Genomic DNA, 26,283 nt, shown 5'->3' with positions numbered 1-26,283 from the left:
GTAGATTTACCTTATTCTTTGTAGCAGCAACACAGGAGTCCATGTAGAATTCACACTGTTCTTTGTGATCTTCTCAACTCCTGTTTCTTTGTTCTTTCGACTGTGCCCTGCAGCTTATTAGCTCCCTGCTCCTCAGGTTTCTTTCTGATAAAATGGCACTAATGGTTCTGCCTACTTCACAGTTATGAGGATTTTTTCCAAATGAAAGCATTTGGAAAAGTTACATGTGATATAAATAAATGTAAGATGTGATGTGATCAGGTAGACGATTATTACTATTGATGATATAAAGTGTAATACTTGATTCATGTATGAAAGAATTTCTCATGTTAATACTGTGTTAACACAATTTTCTTTAGGGCCTGTAGGTTGTTTACTCTCTCCTATTTTGCTTTTTTCACCCCTCCTCTGTCCCAAACCCCGTAAACTCTACACTGTTGAAAGTTTTTTTGAAGCAGGAATTCTAAAACTCCAAATCCTCCTATTGCATGAGGTCCTATCCTTGATATTTCTGTGGTCTATATAGTCCTTTATAAAAGTCCTATACCACAGAATTCGTAAAAGTTTTCTTTAGTGGTCTCCATTTTAGGTTTGGTTTTGTTTTTCTTTTAAATCAGACAGACAGTATTTTACACTATTAGATTTGTCATTGTAGAGGCTGTGTATGTGTGTATACATGTAATTGAATCTAGAAATGTTCTTTTTTGTAGTCTGCAGAAGGCCTAGAATAGAAAACAGAAATATGGAACAGCTTGGGTCGTCTCAGCTGGCTCCCCTTTTCTGGGTTTTACACAAGGATGGTGTGTTTGCAGTGGTTCTAATGAATTTCATCTTGAGACTCAGACACAACTTTCTGTAGCCCAGTATTTCTCAAATTTTTTCATCTCGGGACCTCTTTACACTCATAAAAATGGTTGATGACCCTAAAGAGCTTTGGTTTATATGGGTTATATCTGTAAAGATTTACTATATTAGAAATTAAAACTGAGAAAATTTTAAAACAATTCTTCATTAATTCATTAAAAAATAAACCCGTTACATGTTAACATATAAATAATATTTTAAATGAAAAAACAAAACAGTATTTTCCAAAATTAAAATATATAGTGAGAAGAATGGTGTGGTTTTACATTTTTGCAAGCCTCTTTAATGCCTGGCTTAATAAAATATACTTTGAAAACCGCTAGTATAGTCCAAGCCAGTGGCAAGTAGGCCAAATGGAGTCATGGTCTGGCACCCAGAGCAAGGCTGATTAGATTCATTTCTTCTGAGTGTGAAGAACAGTCAGATGTATTGGGAGCAGGTGCACAGTAATCCTTCAGGCAGAAACTGCATTTGTTAACTTTGTTGATGTTGCTGCATTCACCCTTCCTCAGTCACCTGTGCATCATCTCTCTCCCTACTACCTTCCTGCATCATCTTTCTCCCTACTACCTTCATTGTACGTGTGTGGCTTGATAAAAGTCCTACTGTGGGTCCTAAGCATTCTTATGCTTTGCAGGTGGTTCATTCAACAGATACTTGTTAAGTTTCTGTAGTGTGCAAGTTGCTGTGCTAGGCACTGAGGATAAAGCAGGGAACAAAATGAGCAGCTCCTTTGTTCTTGTGGACTTTATGTCTAAAATGTTAATTTCACAAAATATTTAATTATAATTGTGGTTAAATGTTCTCATAGTATAGGATGTCATTGAGCATATAATGGAGGGCCCAGGCTTTACTTTTGGGGGGCAGGGAGGCCTTTTTGGGGGAAGTGATGGTTATGTTATGTGCTGAAGGATGAGTGCAATGGAAGTGCTTCATTTAGTTTAAGTTGTACAGTTGTACTTAGTTGGGAACTGTTCTGGTTTGCTAAAACTGTTGGAATGCAAAATACCGGAAATGGATTGGCTTTTATAAAGGGGATTTATTAGGTTACAGATTTACAGTTCTAAGGTCATAAAAGAATCCAAACCAAGGCATCAACAAGAGGATACCTTCACTGAAGAAAGGCCAATGGCATCTGGGGTTCCTATGTCACGTGGGAAGGCACATGGCTGGAGTCTGCTGGGCCTCTCCTGGGGTTAGCTTCTGGTTTCCGGTGCTTTCTCCAAAATGTCTCTGGACTGCTGTCTTAGCTTGTCTCTCACACCTCCTATGCATCCTTGCTTGTTTCTCCCAGGAAATTTCTCTCTAAGCGTCTGGGGGTCCTCTCTTAGCTTCTCCTGGGCAACTCTGGATTTATCTCTTTGCTTCTTTCCTGGTTCTGGTTTCAACGGCTGTCTCCAAAGTGTCTCTGGGTGTTTTCTCTCTAAATATCTCTGAGCTCTCTTCAGAATGTCTCTGCCTTTTATCCTCTCATAGAAGATATCAGTAAACTAATTAAGAACTACCTTGAATGAGCAGGGTCATATCTCTATGGAAACAGCCTAATCAAAAGATCCCACCCACAGTAAGCCTGCAACCACAAGGTTGGATTAAAAGAGTATGGCGTAGGAACATGTTGGAAATAAAGTAGTTATCTTAGGTTAGTTGTCTTTTTCTTACTCCTTTGTTATGGTCTGTTTGAAATGTTCTTTTATTGTATGTTTTTTTAAATTTTTTCAATTTTTTTATACAGTTGATTTAAAAAAAAAAGTTAATTAAAAAGAAAAAAAAAAGAAAAAAAAATATGCAGAGCCCCCTTGAGGAGCTGGTGGAGAATGCAGGGGTGTTGGCCTGCCCCACCTCAATGGCTGCTAATGTGCTCACAGACATAGGGGACTGGTAGTTTGATGGGTTGAGCCCTCTACCACAGGACTTGCCTTGGGAAGACTATTGGCTGCAAAGGAGAGGCTGGGCCTCCCTATAATTGTACCTAAGAGCCTCCTCCCGAATGCCTCTTTGTTGCTCAGATGTGGCCCTCTCTCTCTGGCTAAGCCAACTTGAAAGGTGAAATCACTGCCCTCCCCCCTACGTGGGATCAGACACCCAGGGAAGTGAATCTCCCTGGCAACGTGGAATATGACTCCCAGGGAGGAATGTAGACCTGGCACCGTGGGACGGAGAACATCTTCTTGACCAAAAGGGGGATGTGAAAGGAAATGAAATAAGCTTCAGTGGCAGAGAGATTCCAAAAGGAGCCGAGAGGTCACTCTGGTGGGCACTCTTATGCACACTTTAGACAACCCTTTTTAGGTTCTAAAGAATTGGGGTAGCTGATGGTGGATACCTGAAACTATCAAACTACAACCCAGAACCCAAGAATCTCGAAGACAGTTGTATAAAAATGTAGCTTATGAGGGGTGACAATGGGATTGGGAAAGCCATAAGGACCAAACACCACTTTGTCTAGTTTATGGATGGATGTGTAGAAAAGTAGGGGAGGGAAACAGACAGACAAAGGTACCCAGTGTTCTTTTTTACTTCAATTGCTCTTTTTCACTCTAATTACTATTCTTGTTATTTTTGTGTGTGTGCTAATGAAGGTGTCAGGGATTGATTTAGGTGATGAATGTACAACTATGTAATGGTACTGTAAACAATCGAAAGTACAATTTGTTTTGTATGACTGCGTGGTATGTGAATATATCTCAATAAAATGATGATTTAAAAAAAAAAAAAAAAAAAAAGAGTATGGCGTAGGAACATGTTGGAAATAAAGTAGTTATCTTAGGTTAGTTGTCTTTTTCTTACTCCTTTGTTATGGTCTGTTTGAAATGTTCTTTTATTGTATGTTTTTTTAAATTTTTTCAATTTTTTTATACAGTTGATTTAAAAAAAAAAGTTAATTAAAAAGAAAAAAAAAAGAAAAAAAAATATGCAGAGCCCCCTTGAGGAGCTGGTGGAGAATGCAGGGGTGTTGGCCTGCCCCACCTCAATGGCTGCTAATGTGCTCACAGACATAGGGGACTGGTAGTTTGATGGGTTGAGCCCTCTACCACAGGACTTGCCTTGGGAAGACTATTGGCTGCAAAGGAGAGGCTGGGCCTCCCTATAATTGTACCTAAGAGCCTCCTCCCGAATGCCTCTTTGTTGCTCAGATGTGGCCCTCTCTCTCTAGCTAAGCCAACTTGGCAGGTGAAATCACTACCCTCCCCTCTATTAGGGATCTGACACCCAGGGGAGTGAATCTCCCTGGTAGCGTGGAATATGACTCCCACAATATGACTCCAGCATCGTGGGATGGTGAACATCTTCTTGACCAAAAGGGGGAAATGAAAGGAAATGAAATAAGCTTCAGTGGCAGAGAGATTCCAGAAGGAGCCGAGAGGTCACTCTGGTGGGCACTCTTACGCACAGTATAGACAACCCTTTTTAGGTTCTAATGAATTGGGGTAGCTGGTGATAGATACCTGAAACTATCAAACTACGACCCAGAACCCATGAATCTTGAAGACGATTGTATAAAAATGCAGCTTATGAGGGGTGACAGTGGGATTAGGAAAGCCATAAGGACCACAGTCCCCTTTGTCTAGTTTATGGATGGATGAGTAGAAAAATGGGGGAAGGAAACAAACAAACAAACAAAGGCACCCAGTGTTCTTTTTTACTTCAATTGCTCTTTTTCACTTTAATTATTATTCTTGTTATTTTTGTGTGTGTGGTAATGAAGGTGTCAGGGATTGATTTTGGTGATGAATGCACAATTATGTAATGGGACTGTGAACAATCGAATGGTTTGTTTTGTATGACTGCATGGAATGTGAATATATCTCAATAAAATGAATAATTAAAAAAAAATCATGGCTTTCCTGGAGTACACAATAATTTCAAACTGGCACAGGGGCTTTAGCTATAAAACACAAAGAAATTTAGAAAAATGGAAGAACAGTTTGAATGTTGCTAATGAAGGGAAGACTGTGTGCAGTTTGGAGATAAGTACTGATTATCTGATTAGAACATTGTCTTCCTTCTGAGACATTGTGGAATTCTTTGGAATCTCCATGACAATGACAAGTTTATACTATAGCCCACTGCTTCTTAAATCTTAATGTACACACAAATGGCCTAGGAATCTGGTTAAAATACACAATTAGATTAAATATGTCTGGACTGGGCCTTGAATTCCTGGTTTTCTAAAAAGCGCATACATAATACTGATGCTGCTGGCCCATGGCCCACACCTTGAGTAGCAAGACTATAGATTACACATGGCCTGTGTGAGACTTCAGCAGGAATACATGCTACACAAGGGGCTGGATGAATATTCTAGAAGTGATGTCCAGTAGGGAGAGATATTTGATAACAGAGAAGACAAAGAGTTTCGCCCAGGAAGTATCATGCTACGTACTGAATTCTAAAGGCAATTCACAGTTGGCATTACAGAGAGAACGGGAAATCTACGGATTGAGATACATGGCTACTAGCACATCCCCTAAAATATTCCACAGAATTGTTTCTGTGGTAAGGAACAAGTGAACTAAATGGCAATTAGTCTGCCTAGGGAAAAGGTCAGATACTGAGGATTGATCACTACCCAGTGGTAATTATGTGGGCTCCAAAAAGTGATCTAGGTGACAAGCAACTAGAGGTACTGGAAAGAAGGTACACTTTCTTTCCAAAGAAGTTGGAAACAGAAACTCTCATTAAGCATAGATGATTTATCTTTGGATGGGGAGTATTGCTAAATGGATTCAGGTAAAAAAATGGTTGTAAGTGGCAAGGGTAGGAATAGAATGAGAGGAAAAAAGAAGACTCTTTTGGTTAATATTCACTTTAAAAGCATCATCACCATTAAGCCTAATAATTGCAGTGTTTTTTTTCTTTATTTCCTTGGCACTCAGAAACCTATAATACACCAAAAGGTCTGCCCTTGTTTAAATATATTATTATGGAAATTTGTTGTATTTATGCTTTAAAATTTTTTCAAGATATTTTAATAGTTATCAGCAAACTTATTTGGATCTGAGGATTAAAGTAGCATCAAACTAGCCATAAATCATATAATGAACTGTGTGTATACAATATTTTACTACTCATGTTCTCTTCGTGATTTAAAAGAAGTATTTAGAATGCTTTAATGGCTGAAACTTTACTATTCTCTCTTTTTAGAATGTCATCTCTTTGGAACTGGGCAAAGTTTATGACCGCAGCATTGAAGGAGAGGAAATAGTTTGAGTTTCTACGCTGATGAGCAGTTGTTTTAGATTCTTTGTACATGTACCTGTAGAAGGATAATAGGCATGCTTTACTGATACAAAGGACTAAGTGAACACTGAATCAGGCAGCTGTCTTAAATTTTCTAAAAGTCTTTAAGATTGAAATAACTCAATAGAATTTGGACCAGTCCTTTGTTAATTAGATAGTCTCTTTTGGTTTTAGAGGCAGGCCCCCTAAAGAGGAGCTTGAGGAAATCTGAGGGTACGGCATATGTTTTTGAAAGAACAAGTTTCATTAGATGTCTGTACCTCTACACTGTGACTCAGTAAGAACTGGGTGTCAAGAAACATCAAAGGTATGAAAGCAGTTGCTTGGAAATAAATGAAATACGTACAGAGGAACCCCCTTGAAGTTATAGAATTGTAACAGAATACGGTAGTCCACCGACACAAAGATGATCACTTTTATATTCTGGTAGATTGAAGTGAAGGAGTTATTAAAAAGTATTCAACAGGCTGCCATTCTTTGGATAATGCTGTTTCAATAATGAAACAGAATGTTGTGGACTAGACTGGAATTCTGCCATGACTTGGGGACATTTTGGGCAGAGAGCAGTTGGTAGTAAGAAACCTTCACCTGGGGAGTGTATGGACTAGGCATGACTGAGGTATGTACCGCATCTCATTCAGCTACATTCCAGAAACAGCCCAATGGGTAAAAGTTTTAATCAGGAAAATAAAAACATTTCTATGCCTTTGGAAAAAATACATGACCAAGAGGCTGTTATTCCTTTTCCAAAACCCAGAAATACAAGGAATATAAAAGAAATTAAGAAAAAGCGCCTTTTAATTTAAAAGCCAAACAACTTAGAAATCTAGTTTTAAACTGGATTTGTGCTACTGAATGCCTGCATGACTAATGTTCCTTCTAATAAAATGTGCATTGCCAACTCTGTGATTATATGAGAGCCATTGATTGTACACATTGGATGGATTGTATGATGTGTGAATAAAACTGCTTTAAAAATGTGCATTGTTCTCCTACCGGGACGGTGACAGATTTAATACTTTTCATTATGAATGAGGGTTCATCTTTATCTGGCCAATAGGACTGTAGTGGAACCAAAAGGTAGAGCCTAGGATTCAAGACTGGTATTCTGGTTTGCCTTGGGTCCCTTGATTCTACAGCAAACCTCTTAACAGAAACTTATTATCAAGCCCAAAGAAGTTCTATTAAGAATTAGTATTAGAAATCCAACCTAGCTGACAAATTATATATCATTATGCATACTATTCTATCAAGGGGCATATGTGTCTGTTCTTGACATCTTTTACCTATGTAGTTTCATAGGACACAGAATCCTCTACTGGGTCCTGCTTTTGTATTTTATTCCAAGTAAATAAATAGTTTTGTACTTTATTTTAATGTATTTCAAAATTATAAATTAAAAATCTTGATCTTGTTGTTGGTGTATATTCAAATAGCTAATTTGATTACATCATATTGGAATGTTTGTATTGCAAAACACCATGCAAGGCTTTAATCCACCCAGGTCAAAGTGAATTTTGGATATTTTCAATCAGTAAATCTTAAAAATCCTTTTTTTAATACCTAAATTTAACCAGCTCCAGAATTCACAGGGTTGAGATATAGAATTAGGGGCTTATTAATAGATAGAATCTGAAGATTTCTCTTATCCATTATGCAAATAATGGACTTTTTGATCATGTGAAAAATAATTTTTTTTAAAAATTCATGTCATTTTATGTGTGTTCTAACCAACCTGTTAACGTGTATTTCTGTCTAGAGAGAGCTGGGAATGCACATTTGCATCTCAGCTAGAGGAAAGCCTGGATGCTTTGGAATTTTTTTCCTTTAATGTACATTTTTGTACCCTCCAGAGCTCTTACTAGTGATTGACATCTGCTCCCTAAGTTACTTTCTGTACCCCTATTTTGGAAAGTCATTTGGTTTTGTTTCATTACTGCAGCTGAATGTTATATAGACAGGCAAGAGGAGAAAGGGGTGGGGGATGGGATTCTTCAAGCATGTGGGGATGATTTCAAAGACTCCGCAGACTGATGTAGAGGGGTAGGGAAATAGCAAATTTGAAGCCTTTCAACTGTGACATTTTCTTCTAATGAAGAACAGCTTGAAAGCTGTAATTTTGAGAGTGTTGCAGTATTTTAAAGTCAGACACTTAGCACATTTTTAAATAGTGGTGAGATTTAGATGTTTTCTTTTTCCTCTTCTTCAATGGAATTAAGCATTTTTGGTCATCATCTTACCTTAATGGCTGTGGGGCTCAAGATGAACATCAGAGTTTTCAAAATTTAGGTGCGTCATGGCAGCATCTCTTTCTGCCCCATTGTTTTCATAGTATATGAAACAGTCTCACTTTTAAATGGAAATGGCGCATTTTCTTTTTCTAGTTTTTCACAAATGACCTTGAATTAATTTTTTATGTTTATCTTTTGCAGTACATTTTTATATCTGAAATTCCTGGTAGTGTGGGCACTTGTCCTCCTGGCAGATTTTGTCCTGGAGTTCAGATTTGAATACCTGTGGCCATTCTGGCTTTTCATCAGAAGCGTCTATGATTCCTTCAGATACCAGGGACTGGTATGTTTATTAAAACGTGTTTTCCAATTATGAGGGATTTAATTACCCTTCTAAGAAAATCTTCAATAACTGATAATGAGCATGTTAAGTAGATTTTGTTAGCAATATTTGGATGAGTGCGTTGGGATGAGCTAGAGTCTGGGGAATGAAACTGGTCTCTAAGACTATTTTGTCTAAATCCACTGATTAAATTGTTATATTCCCTCCTCCTTACCCATTCCAGTGAAAAGAAGTGAGGGGAGTAGTAGAGAGGTCTTTGGGAAAAGACAAAATAAGAGAGGAAGCAGTAATTGTCCAGTCCTCTTCTGAAGTATTTCTGGAGTCTATCACTGTGTTCACGATTGGGTTAGAATTAGAGCAGTGATTAACAAACTTTTTGGTCTTAGGACCCTTTATACTCTTAAATGTTACTGAGAACTCTGAAGAGCTTTTGTTAATATGAGTTAAATCTGTTCATATTTACTCTATTAGAAATTTAAATCGAGAAAATTTTAAAGCACTTATTTAAAAATGACAATAAATCAATATGTTACTATAAATGACATTTTTAAATGAAAAATTATAATTTTCAAAGCAGAAATAAGTAAGAGTGGCTACATTTTTGCAAATTCTTTAATGTCTGGCTAATAGAAGACAGCTGGATTCTGATATCTGTTTATGAAACACATGTCTTGTAGCTTCTAGAAAATGCCACTGTACTTAAGAGGATAAGAGTGAGAAAGTGAGGTAACATCTTAGTGTTATTGTAAAAATAGTTTTGATCTTGCTAGCTCCCTGAAAGGGTCTCAAAGGGACCTGCAGAGATCCCCAGAACATGTTTTGAGAACTAGAGCAGGTATACAGGCCTGGGCTTATTCCTTTGGTTGACCTGTTAGTTCTGGTTTGTTCCACAGCACATCCTAAACTAGTAAATGTAATATACAGGCCTTGTGCTTTGGTCAGAGCAAATCCATGCCTTGAAAAGATGATTTTGAGCTTGCCCCCAGTTGGTAATAGATAGTGGTGTACAAGGAAGGGCTACTAATAATTATTAAAATTATTAACATCAGCATCATTCTTAATGGTATTCTGGTTCATCCATCCTCCATCAAGACTTACACAAGAATTGAGGTTTCTTAGGAATGGTTTGTGAGGAGAGAGGAACCTTTTTTTGTCTTAAAATTCTAGTTCTTTCAGGTAACCCACCTGTGAGAGCCAAATGAACTTACTATGGACCAACCTCAATTTGTTCTGGTCCAATTCTTCTTCATAGTTTGAGGACCATAAATAGTATTACTCTTTAATGTTGAACTAACCACTTGCTTTTTATATATATTTCCTGTTAAGTTGCTCTGTAGTTAATACATGGCAATTTCAGCTTGTCCAGCCTCTGAAAATAATAGACTCTGTTTGAAAGTAACAAGTTCTAAAATGTGTTTTTTTTTTTATTTTGTTTTGTTTTTTCCTTTAGGCCTTCTCAGTATTTTTTGTTTGTGTAGCATTCACATCAAATATAATATGTCTGCTGTTCATCCCCATACAATGGCTTTTTTTTGCTGCTAGCACATATGTATGGGTTCAGTACGTCTGGCACACAGGTAAGTCTTAATGATTTCTTGGGTGGATAGAAATCTCAGGTTCAAATTTCAAAAATGCTGTTTCTTTGAATGAATTATTTGGAATTGAGTTTAATGTGGATATTTTAAAGTTGTCTTTTCCTAACAGAGTATAACATACTTAAAAATATTTTTAAAATCTTTTTTTCATTATTTGAATAAAAAGTTTATGCCTCTATGATTTGACATCTCAATTAAGGTGTTTCTTACTGATCCCCCAGAATGAAGATATCCATTTTTTTTTTTTTTTTAATTTGAGTGACTTCCATTTAGATAGACTTGAACACAGCCATGTGCCAAATAGAAAAAGTGTTCCTGGAATTTCAGCATTGAAAAGAAAGTCAGAGGTCATTTAGCAGAAGCTGTATTTGGTACAAGAAGCCTCCCACTCCTTGGCACATAGTAGTTTCACCTCTGATTGAAAATCTTTGAGCTGAGGTTCTGTTATTTCAAAGTAAGATCCAATGAGATGTTTTGACAGCTCCAGCCCACTGTGAAAGTCTGAATGTGGTGTTCAATGGGATGTGGTGATTGGCTCACAGTGTATCACACTTTTCTGCAAAGCTGCCTGAAACTTGATTCTTAGGCCCAGCTGCAACCTGTAGGATTTTGACCACTAAGGGAGGGCCAAATAATAAAAGCTCTCTGGCGTAACCTCCTCCTCCTCAGAGCTGCTAAGAGGATGATGCTGGCGCATGTGTAGAAGACACAATTGAGCGCTGCTATTTAAAGTATCCACTCTGAGTATGCTTTTCTCCATATTTAGCACTCGCTTGTATCTAATTTGATTTATAAGCTAGCATGAAGGTTCCCTGGTCTGCTTTCCTCTAATGAAAGTGGTTTTTTCTATACATCTATTATATCCAAAATACACAGATTTATCATAATTAAACAATTTCCTATTGATAGACTTTTAAGTTAATCCTAAATTTTCATTATTGCAAATAATACTGCAGTGAATATTTTTATGCATTTATCCCAGGGCTCTTTTGTATTTCTGTAGAATAGATTCCTAGAAGTAGAATTTCTGGGTCAAAGGTATAAGTACTTTAAATTTAATTATACTTCCAAATTGCCCTCTATAAAGATTGCCCAATTTACATTATTGCCAAGTATGAGAATGAACTTTTCCCCATATCCTCCCTCAAGTCTTTTACATTTTTCCTATCTGATAGGTTAAAATAAATGGAATCTCATTGTTTTAATTTGTATTTTCCCAATTAGTAGAGAAGTTGAGTATCTTTTCCTATGTGTTTTAGCCATCTATATTTGTTCTTTTAACACTTGCACATTTGCTTCTTGTGTTGCCTTTTTATTGATTTGTAGGAGCTCTTTGTATGTTAGGACTATGAATCCTGTTTTAATTATATATATTACATATATATAAATATATTTATATATATTACATATATATAAATATATTTATATATATTATATATTATAAAAATTTTGTGCCAGAATGTTTGTGTTTTAACTTTGTCTTTGATTTTATAACATTCTTTGTCATATAAAAGCTTTACATTCAAATCAAATTGCTTTTTAATTGGTTTAGTTGGAAGTCTTAGAGAAAATTAACTGTAGTTGAATCAGTCTTCCAGACAACCCATCTGTTATGTAAGTTAATAAATCCTTGATGCTTTTCTCTCTCTGCTGCTTTCCTATAGAAAGGGGAGTGTGTTTGCCTACAGTGTCCCTCTGGATACTCTTTGTTTATATTGAAGCAGCAATTAGATTTAAAGATCTGAAAAATTTTCATGTAGACCTTTGTCGTCCATTTGCTGCCCACTGGTGAGTAGTATGTGTATTTTTGAACTATAATTCATTTCATTGTTTTCGTATAAAATGCTAAATTTAATTGTACATTTTAAAAATGAATCCAGAAAGCAGCATAGCATGGTGGTAACAGCATGAGCCTTCTATTCAGGCAGATGAGCCTCTGAATCCCAGCTTTGTTCCCTAACAGCTGTGTTGCCTTGGGCACATGACCCTCTCTAAGCCTCGGTTTTCTTACTTGTATATTGGGGACCTGTCTCATGGGGTTATTGGAAAGATTAAATGAGGTGATATATGTCGAATGTTTAACTTAATACCAAGCACAAAATGGGCACCCAATAGTATATTTATATATCATTATTAACTTTTAAAGGAATGTATTTCACTTTATGGAATATAAATGAATATTAAGATGTTATGTTCATTAAACCTTAACCATGAAACATTTTTAAAAATGAGCTTGATTCTTGTTTGTATCGATCGTGGTAATCACTACCTAATGTATGTTTCTCTTAAACTCACCAATTGTTGCTAATGTTTATGCAGAAACCAAAATAAACAGGAATCAACTAAAAAAATAGTTTACAATATTTTTAAAGTCTTCTCATAAACATGTGAATTAAATAAACCTGGTCAGTAAAATTTGTCATTTTAAATTTTAGTGAGACCACATTTAGACTAATTATAATTAATAAAATTTCATGTTAATGAAGCTTAATATGGGTTTTGACAATGTAGAGGCTTTGAAAAGATATTAGACAGGCTGATGAGTTGAATGAAAATATTTCAACTTATTATTTCAGAGATTAGAGTTGTAAGTACAGCTGGTTTAGTTCGGGTGGTACAGACCAAATATTGGCACTGATAATATCAGATACTTATTTAAATGATTCTTGAATTTATGTATGACAGAGTGCTGGTGAACTAACTTTCCAGGAATGGTGACATTACCCCTCAGGCAGCAAGAAGATTAGGTTAAAGTAGTTACCTGAATTTGACCTTGCCTTCTAGTGTTAAAAACCAAGTGATGTCCTTTTGATTTTTAAAAAATTTATAATGCTTATTTGGGGCCACCCATAAAACCTCTATCCTGTTAGTTGTTAAAAGCATACCGATTGAGGGGGATGGAATGCTTTGGGTGTTCTTTTTTACTTTTATTTTTACTCTTATTTTTATTTTTTTTTTGGAGTAAGGAAAATGTTCAAAAATTGATTGTGGTGATGAATGAACAACTATATGATGGTACTGTGAACCACTGATTGTACACTGTGGATGATTGTATGGTATGTGAATATATCTCAATAAAATTGATTTAAAAAAATCAGTTGGGGGGGAGCATACCAATGCCTAAGTTCTAATGCCCAGACAGTTCCATATTTAAAAAAATGTTTCCTCAAAGATATTAGCTATTGTACTCCACAGTCACTATGGTGACTCCTTGAGTTAGTTTGAAGAACACCAAAGTCTGATGGGAAGTGTCTTTCTTTCAGTCTAGCAGTCCTGCTATTCCCTAGGGGTTTGTTCTGTGTGCCAACTGCCTCTGATTTCCACGGCAAACATTACATTTATTTATGTATTTACTGAGTATTCTCTTCAATTACCATTGTCAACTAGAATTTATCTTTTATTTCAGCACATGTCCTCATGTGCTTGATGCATGTGTTGTTGGTTTTTAACTTGCAGTTACTGGCTGGATTTTCTTCTTTCTAGTATTGGGTATCCTGTGGTAACCTTGGGCTTTGGCTTCAAAAGTTATGTAAGCTACAAAATGCGATTAAGGAAGCAAAAGGAAGTGCAGAAAGAGAATGAATTTTACATGCAGCTTCTTCAACAAGCCCTCCCTCCAGAGCAACAGATGCTACAGAAGCAAGAAAAAGAGGCTGAGGAAGGTAGGTCTTTACCCTAAAGCTTTTGGATCAATAGGCTAGTGATTTTGTCTGTCAGTAGAATTTTCCTTTTTGGAGATGTTGCTAGGACTTAGAAAGATAAACAAGAATTTTCCTGTTTTCTGGCAGTCCTCCTTAGGGCCATTGCTTTGTTTGATTGTGAAATACAGAGTATGGTGATATTTTATTCCTACTGTCTGAAGACCATGCACTTTTAAATGTTTGTTTTATTTTATTATTTTAAAATATTTTATGTCTTATTTTATAGTTTAATATTTTATTTATTCTCAGCAGCAAGACAGCACATAACTGTGACTTTGTAATTGAAACAAGCTAGGAACTCAAGTATAAGCAAGATGGAGATGGACATGGAGAATTGAGTTTTATGTCAGGGTTTTTTTGAATGGAGCAAAAAGGAATAGGTCCCATTCTAAGGTTCATATAATGCATTGTGGATTTTAAATTGAACCCTTTCTAATGGAACTTATCTAATGGACATTTAATTAATAGATATAGATGAATTGATAGCAAACCAGTTTTCTTTGGTTTGGGAGTTGGAAGTTTGAGGTCATGTTTTTACTTGATATATATCAAAATCTTATTCTCTGTTGTGGTGCAACAGAGAATAAGTAGACTAACAGATAGGAATGTGTAGACCTGATAGAGAATGTTTGCAAGTAAACTAGGAAATGATAGTCTTATTACCTCAACACTAGAGTAAAAAAAAAAAAAAAAAAAGAGTAGATATCTTGTATCCTAACATCACACTTCTTCTTTTGTTTCATTTAACCACTTTCTTTAAATTTATTAGCAGTTTGTTTAATCCTAGCATCTTTTAAAGTGTAGCCTCTTAGGAGGATGATCTGCCTATATCCTGCCTAACACCCCAGTGATAGACAAGTTTGATTTGAAGATATGTGAAGTATGACTTAGTTACAAAATCCCGATCTGATTTTCAAAGGCAAAACGTCAATGGCCTGGTGTTTATAAATGATGATGGTGATTTTCCAAAGGTGCATTTTCTCATAGGTGTTCAGATTTGCCTTTTAAAGTCAGCATACTGTGCTGTGATTATTGCTTCTTAATGAGTTTGCAAATTAATGTGATGTGTTTCCAAGCATAGATAATTCAGTTTGTTGAATCAATCTGTTCTATGTTTTTAAAAAACTAAATATTCTGGTGTGGGTTTTTGTTTGTTGGTTTGTTTTTTATACTGTAGCAGTGAAAGGATTACCTGATATGGATTCCTCAATCCTTATACACCACAACGGAGGTATCCCAGCCAACAAAAAACTGTCCACAACTTTGCCAGAGATAGAATACAGAGAAAAAGGGAAAGAAAAGGACAAGGAAGCCAAAAAACACAACCTTGGAATAAATAACAACAATATTCTACAACCTGTAGACTCTAAAATCCAAGAAATCGAGTATATGGAAAACCATATCAATAGTAAAAGATTAAATAATGATCTTGTGGGAAGTACAGAAAATCTCTTGAAAGAGGACTCATGCACTGCTTCCTCAAAAAATTACAAAAATGCCAGTGGAGTTGTGAACTCCTCACCTCGAAGTCACAGCGCCACAAATGGGAGCATTCCTTCCTCATCGAGTAAAAATGAGAAGAAGCAGAAATGCACTAGCAAGAGCCCAAGTGCACACAAGGACTTAATGGAAAACTGTATTCCTAATAACCAGCTAAGCAAACCAGATGCACTGGTGAGGTAAGTGTGCATGCTGTGTCCTTACCAACACTTTCCAATAAACTTGACATACATTTTTAGGAACAGACACTCCTCTGTGGGCCTGTAGAAATTGATCAGATATTGTAACTCTTAACCCTGTGGTATTTGACATTCTGATAATTTGTTTCAGATGGGTTTGTTGGCCGCCCCGTGTTTTTGTCCTGCAGTGCTGACTGCAGTGTGCTCGCTTTCCTCATTTGACAAATTTACATGTAACTTGATTCTCCTCATGGTATTGAGAGACATTTCTTTAATCCTTATCTTTTTCTGTTTGCATATCCAAAGTTCTTTTGGCATAGGCCCCAAAAGAGTTTGTGCCCTCTTCATGCAAATCTCTTTATTTGTCAGATACGGAAACAAGGGGGGGGGGTGGTTGTTTGTCCTTTCTACCGTGTGTGTGTGTGTGTGTGTGTGTGTGTGTGTGTGTGTGTGTGTGTGTGTGTGTTTTCCACTTATATCCCTGGATGACTCTGGGAAAGTTGGGTTTCAAAAGTAATCTCTTTCTAAAATTCTGTAGGCAAATATATCAGATGATTATTAGATTTTAATCAGATGTGTTCTTTTTCTCATCTTTAAAAGAGTAACAGTGTTGCATTACTTGACTCAGACTTAATTTTGGTACTACTTATGTTAAGCAAACATGATTATGTTCCTTTTACCTCAGCTCTTTCAATTCAGAAGCTAAGAACGGATACTAGAGGGCAATTGTAACTCACCCCCTCCAATACCTTATCTTATATTCCTCTTCCTTTGGCTGCTTACAGGCAGACAGTCTATTCTAGGAGGGAGGTTTTCCAGTGTTATAAATGGTGTGAACTAGATTATTAATTTGTTTTAATCTTCCGATTGGCAGCTAGATTAAGGAAAATGTATTTGGGTTCTACTGCTGAAAGCTCCACAGGTTTCATACACTCCTGGCCGCTGTTTGAAGCTTGCCATGCTGATGCCAGCCTGGAATCCACATCCGTTTGTTATGACATCCTGCCCATCATGCCCTGCAGAGAAGAGTCTCAGCAGAGAACCCCCTTCCCAGATGCTCATAGGGGAAAGACCAATTAGCTGACCTTCTATTGTAAGGCAATATCCCACAAATCCACCAGGACCTGCCGTAAATGAAACATCTGCTACAAGTTTTTTAGCATCCTATCTTCTACGTAATTTTAATAGTAGCAGTCAAGCCAAAACAATTTTCCTCTGTTGATTGCTGCAGAGAGAGCAGCGAAGGCACAGTCTTGTGTCTCTATTTTGCTTGGGCCCCATTTGTAATGTTGAGTGGAGGATCGACTTTATTACTTAGTCTGCTTTTAGTAGGAAAGTTCAAGGACCCAGAAGGCCAATTGTGAAGTTATCTGGGGGGTGATGCTGTAGGTCCAGTGTCCCCATGCCTGCTCCTGAGGGGGGTCTGCCTCTTCTTGTGGTCACCAGTGTGTCCTCTGCTTTGACTTACCATGCGACAAATGCTGAAGGGACCCAGAGTGTTACCCTGCTTTATTTATTTATTTTTTTCTAATTCAGTTTTATTGAAATATATTCACAAACCATACAGTCATCCATGGTATACAATCAACTGTTCACAGTATGATCATATAGTTTTGCGTTCATCACCACAATCTATTTCTGAACATTTTCCTTACATCAGAAAGAATCAGAATAAGAATAAAAAATAAAAGTGAAAAGAGAATACCCAAACCATCCCCCCATCCCACCCTATTTGTCATTTAGTTTTTACTCCCATTTTTCTACTGATTTTTTTTTCAATTTTTTAACTTTGTTTATCAAAAAATTAAAAACAAACAGGCAAACAACAACCAAAAAAACCCCACAACATTTCAAACAAAGCAATGGATTAAAGAAAACAAATAACCTAAAATAATTACTTTGCTTCCAATATGTTCCTACCATACCCCAAGAAAATTAATAAACCATGTCCAAACAGAAGAGTAAGAAAAACAAATAATCTAAAATAACTACATTGCTTCCAACATGTTCCTACCATACCCCAAGAAAATTAACAACCCCTAAGAAAACAAAGGAATAAGAGAAAAAAAAAACCTAAAATAACTCTATTGCTTCCAACATGATCTTACTATATCCAAGAAAGTTTACAAACCATAATCATTCCTGAGCATTCCCATAACATTGAGATTACCCTCCATAGTTTATCTGTTCTTGTTAGATTATCATTCCCCCTCCACTAATTGGTATCTCTAGGTCCCCTACATTCTACAGTATAAAACATTGTACATTTTTCACAGAATTCACATTAGTGGTAACATACAATATCTCTCTTTTTGTGCCTGGCTTATTTTGCTCAGCATTATGTCTTTTTTTTTTTTTTTTTTTTAATCTTCATTTTATTGAGATATATTCATATAGCACGCAGTCATACAAAACAAATCGTACTTTCGATTGTTCACAGTACCATTACATAGTTGTACATTCATCACCCAAATCAATCCCTGACACCTTCATTAGCACACACACAAGAATAACAAGAATAATAATTAGAGTGAAAAAGAGCAATTGAAGTAAAAAAGAACACTGGGTACCTTTGTCTGTTTGTTTCCTTCCCCTATTTTTCTACTCATCCATCCATAAACTAGACAAAGTGGAGTGTGGTCCTTATGGCTTTCCCAATCCCCTTGTCACCCCTCATAAGCTACACTTTTATACAACTGTCTTCAAGATTCATGGGTTCTGGGTTGTAGTTTGACAGTTCCAGGCATCCACCACCAGCCACCCCAACTCCCCAGAACCTAAAAAGGGTTGTCTAAAGTGTGCGTAAGAGTGCCCACCAGAGCGACCCCTCGGCTCCCCCCGGACTCTCTCTGCCACTGAGTTACCCTGCTTTAGGAAACTACCGGCTGTCAACTAAATAAATAGAACGTTATAATTAAATAGTTTGGAAAGTTCCATAGGATTATTTTCAACTTTTAATGAAATATTCTTAAAAATAAGGGGATGACCTTAGTATCCAACAGCAGAGGCAGAATTGAAATAAGTTATAGTCCATCCATTTGATGGACTCTTAATACAGACATTACGAACTCATATTTTTGAGCCATATTAAACAGTATGGGAAAGTGCTCATGACAATGTTTCATGAAGCAGAAAGCAATTTTATTGTAACAATTTATTTCTAATATATATAGAAAAAACATTTGATGGTAAAGAAACTAAAAGGTTAATAATATTCATTGCCCTGTAATAGTATTGGGGCATTTATTTTCTTTTTACTTTCATGCATTTTCAAATTTTTCTATGATGAACAACAATGAAAGAGTTTGAAATGAAGGGTACCTATCTGAGCAGATTATTCAGCTTGGTTGTAGAGGCCTTATCTCACTTCCTCTTGCCCTTGGCTATCTGATGTTTCCTCTTGTTTGACTTCTTGTAGGTTTTGAGGAATGCTTATAAGACTGTAATTAATCCAAACCCGACATGTTTGAGTTGTTTTCTAGAGATTGGTTTATCCTCAGATGGAAAGGGCTGGAGTTAGTGGTCTCTAAGGCTTCTAATGCAAACATATCAGACTGACAGTTCGTAAATCTGCCATTCATTTCTACAGGCACACCCAGGACTGTGCATGGCTTGGGCTGGCTATAGCTTCCACAGGGATGTTTTAGGGATAAGATTGATTCATGCTTTTTATGTTTTTAAAAAAAAAAACAAAAAACAAAAAAAGTGTTGAAAACCAGTACTGTATTATTAATAACATCTTTTACAGCTGTGTCTGTCTCACCACTGAGGTTAACAACTGCTACTTTTGAGGAACCAGTTCAGTGACTTTGGTGGTGGAGGGCACTCATTACCCTCCTCCCCCCTTTCCAGGAGAATTCTTGCAGATTGGTGTGGCTGTCAAAATAAGGTTTGATGGCCGTCCCTGTGAAGGGACAAGTAGTCCTTCAGATCTTTTCTCAAGTTCTCCAAGGTTCTCCAACCTCCATGGGATATTCTCTCTAGGGTGCTGTATACCAGGGATTAGCAAATGGCCTATAGGTCAAATCCAGCCCAGTGCTTGTTTTTATAAATAAAGTTTTATTAGAACACAGCCATTCATTAATTCATGTAATGTTTACTGCACCTTTTGCACTATTGTGGCAAAGTTCCATTGTGACTGGGAAAACCAAAAATATTTGTTCTCTAGCCCTATACAGAAAAAAAATGCTGACCTTTGGTGTATAGTGTTTTCTTATTTTGAGCAGCTTTCCCCCTTACCAGACTGTGAACTCCAGAGGACAGGAGCTGAGTCTCTTTATTTTTGTATCTGTCTACAAAAGTAAAGCTCTTATTGAATGTTGAATAAGTGAATGATATGGAGGCCAGGGATGAGTGAATAGACCAGGCTGTGGAATACTAGGAGATATAGGAGAATGCGGGGCAGAAGGTTGTAATAAGATTGCTAAGGTAATGGACTATGGGGGAAAGAGGGGAACTTGAGAATAAGTATTGCTCATAGGGTCCTTCCTAGGAAAAGTTTGGGGACTTGCCAAAGCCAGTCCATAGTCCTCTTTTGGTTTTGAAAAATACGTGTCTTACAAAATGACCTGGTTTCTGCCAGCTCTGAATTCTTTACCCAAGATATTTAAAAACGGATATAATGTTGGCAGCCAAAAATGTTTTTAATTCTGACATGGGAAAAAGTCTAGACAAAAACAGAAAAAGCAATAAGGAAGATCAATTATTTTAACTAAGTGCTGGGTTAGAAAGGAATAATGTAAATCGGAATAAGGTTTTCTTAAATTTTTTCTTCAATGGTCAATTTAAAAATACTTTAATTGTACAACAATTATAGAAAAATTAGGCAGAAAAAAGAGAAAAGAGGCCTACCATCCTAACACAAAGCATTGTAAAAATTTTATTGTATTTCCTCTTCTGCTAATTTTACATAATTGTGACCATAGTGTTTATATGGTTTTTGTCCTGCTTTGTTTCACTTAAATTATATCAAAACCGTTTTCCCATTAGCCTAACCCTCATTTTCAGTTGGCATGGAATATTCCATGGCAGGTCTGTACAGTCAGTCAGCAGTCACTCTAAGATTAGACAGGTTGGGGTGGGACACTGGAGTTGCTTTCCTGAAGTTTCAAGGCCTGCAGGCAGAGGAGTCAACAGTTTCGTTTGCGTTTGGCACAAGGTTACCTCTCAAACGTAGCCCTAGACACTGTCGGTGTTTCCTTTTGGTGATTCTTAGTTGTTTTAGTTTCATGGTTAAGATGAGAATTTAAAACTTTGAGTTAACAAAATGTAAAGTGATCTATATTCTATATAAATGTTGATGCAAAAGTCTCTTCTTGGTTTATTTCCATTCCACTGCCCTTCTTGGAACCAAGATAGAAGATTCAAAAATTTTTTTTTTTAGTGTTTTCTTCATATGTCAACTCTTTAAGTAGGTGAATCATGTCTGGTGCCAAGAAATAGTTATAAAGCAAAAGTATCCACGGTTTGCCTGGTGGAATAGCATTTAACAGAGTAGAATGTAGAATGATTATTATTTTGGGGGACTGGAAGAGATCTGAGAGACAACTAGACCAGCTTTATCAGCAAAATAAATGAATGCTGGAAGATGAAGTGGCTGGTCCAGGTCACCCCACTGGAGTGGCAATGCCAGGACTAGAACCAATGTTTCTCGACTTCTACCCTTTCTCTGATTCCATGCGACTTTAAAAGAGTTCAACAGTCTGCTTATTTTTCTGCTTCATAATTTTCTGTTTTTTAAAATTTGTTTTCAATATAAATGCAGCTAAAATTGGCCGAAAGATTGGTACCAGGGCTTGATTTTATGCTCTCCTGGCCAAAAACTATAGAAGAAATGCTTAGAATTTCAGAATTCATTTATTTTTTTTTTCATTATCTTTCTGCTAGAAAGATGCTGTTTTAAGTATTTTTAAAAATTCTTTCTCTTGCCAAAGCTGCAAGAACATACTTATCTCTGAACAGAAGGGGGCCGGTCACTTTTATCTTTGAAAGCTTATGGGATCTCTGAGAATTCAACTCTGGTTAGGGCTAGCTTGGGAATTACACTTGTGTAGACACCCCTAGTGCCACCTAGCATGGGATTCGCCCTTTATTTCTGGGGTAGGCTTAGCCTGGCAGAGAGCTAGTAGACCTAAGACCAGGGATATAAATAATGGTCAGCTAGCCCTGCAGAGAAGCCACCGTGGTCTGTATTTCCCTTGGAAGGGTTCTAGGGTGGGGCATTACCATGATGGTAAGTTCCTAGAAATTTTGAAGTCATGGAAGGGGGAGATCCTTTTCTTAAGGGGAAAGTGGAAATTTGTGGAAGCTGTAATATATCGAAAACTCTTTTATTCCTTTCTAAATAGTCATTACTTATAAGTTGGTTTTTATACAAGTCTGTTTATTTGAAGGCTTGGGGGAGGGGGGAGACATTTCTCAGGAATTTTCCCACGAATCTCAAAGCAGTTAGTGGCCCTGCCTCAAGAGGGGAGGGAGAGGAAGGGGTAAGGATACAGAAGTACTTTAAGAAATTTAACTCATTAACCTACACTGAGGAGTGTTTAACTTACACTTAAACCCATTAAATAACTTATATTGCTAGTTCTGGGTCTTAAATATTTTTGGAGCTTGTAGATTGATAACATAATTTACAAGAAGGCTTTATAATGTTCTAGTCCATCAATGAGTATGTTAACATTGTGTTTTAATAGTCTGTGATATGAGTATTTTTGAGTCATCCCTTTTTAGTTTGAGCTGGTCAGAGAGCAAAATGTCATTGTTCTTTCAAGTTCCACTTTCAAGGTCTTATGTACCTTATATTTATGTTTTATGATTTTATGTTCTCTTAAAGGGGGGGATGAAAATAGTAAAAGCTTAAAAACAGCCAGCTTTCCCTTTTGCCTGGACTTTGCTGATCTTGTATATTGCCCAAATGTGGTATGATTAGCAGTTCAGTCTTTAATACTTCTGAATTTAATTGTGTCTTCCACATACCCAACATTTAAATGAATAGGATTGCTGTGTAACCTTTAACTTACATAAGGCTCCTTAGTGTGGTCTTGCTGTATGGAAAAAAACAGAAGGCAACAGTTTACAGTACTTTTTATTTTTTATTACCCTACATTTTAAGATGAAAATATATACCCATTGAAATGGATAAATGGAAAAATAGAATAAAGTATATATCCTTTAAAAATATATAGATACTGATTATAATAATCAGTGGATTCAGTATGGTTGGTGTGACTATTAAACAGAGCAAAGTTAAGAGCCAATCTAAGAAACCCTTATTTTGTGATCTTAGAGAAATATTGCAAAGCAGCAAGGGAAATTGGGTGCTAATGTTATTTACTGGAGGAACAAAAAGTCCCCAGTTTTCTTCTTATGACTATTCCATCTTTCCTTTCTCTTATGGGAAACTTGCCCAGGTACTGGCCTGGGTCAGGGTTAGTGAGTAGATCTGGCTCCTAGCTCTGGGGGCAAAGAAGAAAGGGAAACAGATGCCTGATCCCAAGTTGCAACAGAAGCTTAAAAAGAAGATTTAGAGCATTGATCCAAAATCGTAGGCGCAGAGCAAGTACAGAATCCAAAACTAAGGCCTGACAGTTGGAAAGAAGCAAGACAGCAGTCAATTCAGGAGGTAGAGCCTATGAGGATCCCCGGAGATAAGAATCCCAAGGCTGAGGCCTTTCATGGATCATTCCTATCCTTCTCCCTCCCCACTCAGTCAAGCCCAGAAGGATCCTAAAAGGGGAATACAATAGTTTAGGTGGAAAATATAACAATACAAAGAATTCTCTTGAAAGGTAGGAGCCCATCTTAAAAGAAGGTAATAGGAAGAACCCAAGATTTATTATTAAATCTATTATAAAATAGAGTATATAGTATGAATTCATTAAAATGTGGGTGGATATATTTTGCCAGTACACAAAATATTTTGAAATATTATATACCAAATGGTCAATTGTAGTTGACCATAGCAAATGTTTACTTTTTGCCCTTGTATATTTCTATATAGTTTGAATCATTTCAACATACTTGTGCCCATAATAGAATGTAAGCTCAACAAGGCAGGGACAGACTTTTCTCTTGTCCACCACAGTACACAGTGCTTGGCACAGAGTAGATATTCCATAAATACTTGTTGAATAAATGAATGTTACCTTTATGCAGGGAAAAAATATTGGGGGTGGGATGAGAGAGGAGATGGAGCCCAGCAGTTTCGTTGCAGTACCAATCAAAGGCCTTTGAAGTTAGGAAAACTAAATGTCAAATTAGACTGGGCCAATGACCAGATGTCTGCTGTCAAACTATTTGTTGTTTTTGAAGAGGCTGTTGTCTGTATTATATCTAAAAAATGGTAAGGCTTTTCATTCCAAGGCCCCTTTCCTTGGTGCTTCCCAGGAAGTTTTAAAATTCATTATTTTCAGTACTTGTTTTCTAAGGCTGTACAGGAGGGTCAAGAATTTTTGAAAGTTACAAGGAACAAGGGGAGAAAATTCCTCTGAGGGATTGCTATTGAGAAACCTTTTGCTCTGGCCATGGTTCTGTTTCAGGGCCGAAGAATCTAGCACAAACCACATCTCAGCCAAGAACATGGAAGAAATCTGTTTTCCTTGTCTTATTCATCTTTCCTTACGGGTCTTGCCCCTTACCTCCAGCCCCAGATCATTCTCTTTTTGTCTTTATGGTAGATGGAGAGAGAGCTCAGATTATATTTCTGTTCCATCCTTTCAAACTCCAAGGAAATCCCCCAGGTTAGAAAATATGTTTGGTTGTTTATTCATCATTCCTGGTACCAGAGAATGGTACATTTGTTTGTTCTCTTTTGCATTTGAATGTTTTGCCTATGTGTCAAGAATAGTTTGCAGAAGAAAATCTGAGCTTGGGAGACAGCGATTTGGGGGCTTTCCCCTGGCTGCTTTCCCTCCCTGTGCTGCCTGCACACCACTGTGCGAACGAACTCCTGCCTCTGCTCTTCTTGCCACATGATATGCTTGGCCCCTGCGGGAGCATGGCTACCAAACCAGGCCTTTTTGTTCCTACATGGCACACATACAAATTCATTTTTAACATTATTCTAACTGAGGTAAAATGATAGTAAAAATTTATGGAATTTTAGAGTGAGAACTCATGAAAATTGGACATTTAGAGGTTCTAACTGGATTAGATTAAATATGTAATTTTGGATATAGCTGCTACTAAAGTATTTGAAAATTATTACTTGGAAAAAAATAAGTAGTATAGTCACATGTCTATTTTGTAAATTTAGAGTGTTCCATCTCCTTGGAAACATGCTTTTTATTTGTTTATATTGCACTGTCTCAACAGATGTATGTTGTCAGTCACTAAAGATCTGATTTATTTTTCTGCTGTGCCTATATTTTAGATACATATGGGTTTTACTTGGTTAACACTGTTTATTTTAATTCATAATACAGTTTGAGTTTTATTGTAACCATTGCAGGGATTTAACTCTACAATTTTCCATGATAAATGTTGTAATAGAAGCACAATGATTTTATACTTAAGCAGTCTGTTTTGTGACTTGCAAACAATGTCACATTTTAGAAACTAGGAGTAACTGAATTTAAGCAAGAAATTTACCTGATATCTCCATATCTAGGTGGTCAAACAGAAAGGTAATTATCTATGTTTCATCGATAAATTCCGAAATAACACATACTTTATTTGGGGTTCCACAATAGAAATATTTTTATGTTGAGTAGTGAGAGTATATTCTAACAAAACACGGATTTCTAGGTAGAAAATTTGAAAGTTTCCTCACTAAAATCAAGGAGGAACTACTATAAAATTTCAAAACACTTTTCGTTAAATTCTGAGTCAGTACCTCTGCTGGCATGTAATGAATTGAGATTTGTGGCTAAGTGAATTAGGGGTGGATTCCCTGGAGGGGAGTTACCTCCAAGGAAAAGGAACCGTGTTCTTTAACTGTTTCTCACATAGTCATTTAGACACTGGCTCTTTGGATACTTTACCAGCCAGTGTGAATGTATTTTCAGTCTTTGTAAATCTCTTGGGGGCCTCTTAGACCTTTTCTTATAGGCAGTTGGGACTCTCAAGGTTAAAACAAGCTTTAGTTTCTGTTTTATGGAAACGATGACCACTCTTCTCGAGCATAAGGTACATTTCACCTTTCTTGTTAAGAGTGTTGCAACAGATTCAAAACAGAAACACAAGATAATGGAACTGGGAAGGACCTTTTTCTCCCCTGTTCTACTCTAGAGAAAATGTTGCAATTCAGACCCTCACAGGAGCTGGGCAGGGCACATGAATGAAAGAATTTGTGAACCTTCTGGGGCTCTCTGTTGTCCTCACTCATATCCAGTAATGCACCTGATCCCTGGAGTGTGGGGGCTGTGAGGCATCAGAGAGCACACACCTTCCAAAGGGGCAGCCTATACTTCCCTGTAGTGGCTTATTGCCGTGGTGGATTATAGATCCGACATTGCCAAATCTTCTGATATTTTGAAGAGATGCTAAAAATACAGAGCTTTATGTGAAATCTCTCAATTAAAAAAACATTTTTACGTCATGTAGGGGAGGGTTAAGCAAAACATGTTTATGGGTCACATTGGCTCACCAGTTTGCAACCTCTGCTCCTGACCTTTCCTCTGATGCTTGCAT

General features: G+C 36.8%; 1 protein-coding gene across 3 annotated transcripts in view; it reads left to right on the top strand.

Annotated features, from left to right (window-relative positions):
- MACO1 (macoilin 1) overlaps positions 1-26,283 on the top strand; it is a 62,872-nt gene that overhangs the window by 8,108 nt on the left and 28,481 nt on the right. The window contains exons 2-6 of one of the 3 annotated variants that reach the window (XM_037828127.1): positions 8,538-8,679; positions 10,130-10,256; positions 11,939-12,062; positions 13,731-13,936; positions 15,153-15,654. The exons of 1 other annotated variant lie outside the window; for it this stretch is intronic. In XM_037828127.1, the coding sequence (XP_037684055.1) occupies positions 8,538-8,679; positions 10,130-10,256; positions 11,939-12,062; positions 13,731-13,936; positions 15,153-15,654 (1,101 nt within the window). The remainder of the gene's footprint in view (positions 1-8,537; positions 8,680-10,129; positions 10,257-11,938; positions 12,063-13,730; positions 13,937-15,152; positions 15,655-26,283) is intronic. One more of the 3 variants, XM_037828128.1, reaches the window with a different exon arrangement.

This window comes from Choloepus didactylus, chromosome 2 (assembly GCF_015220235.1).
Source record: "Choloepus didactylus isolate mChoDid1 chromosome 2, mChoDid1.pri, whole genome shotgun sequence".
Lineage (NCBI taxonomy): Eukaryota > Metazoa > Chordata > Mammalia > Pilosa > Megalonychidae > Choloepus > Choloepus didactylus.
This window is presented reverse-complemented; position numbering and strand designations above follow the sequence as displayed.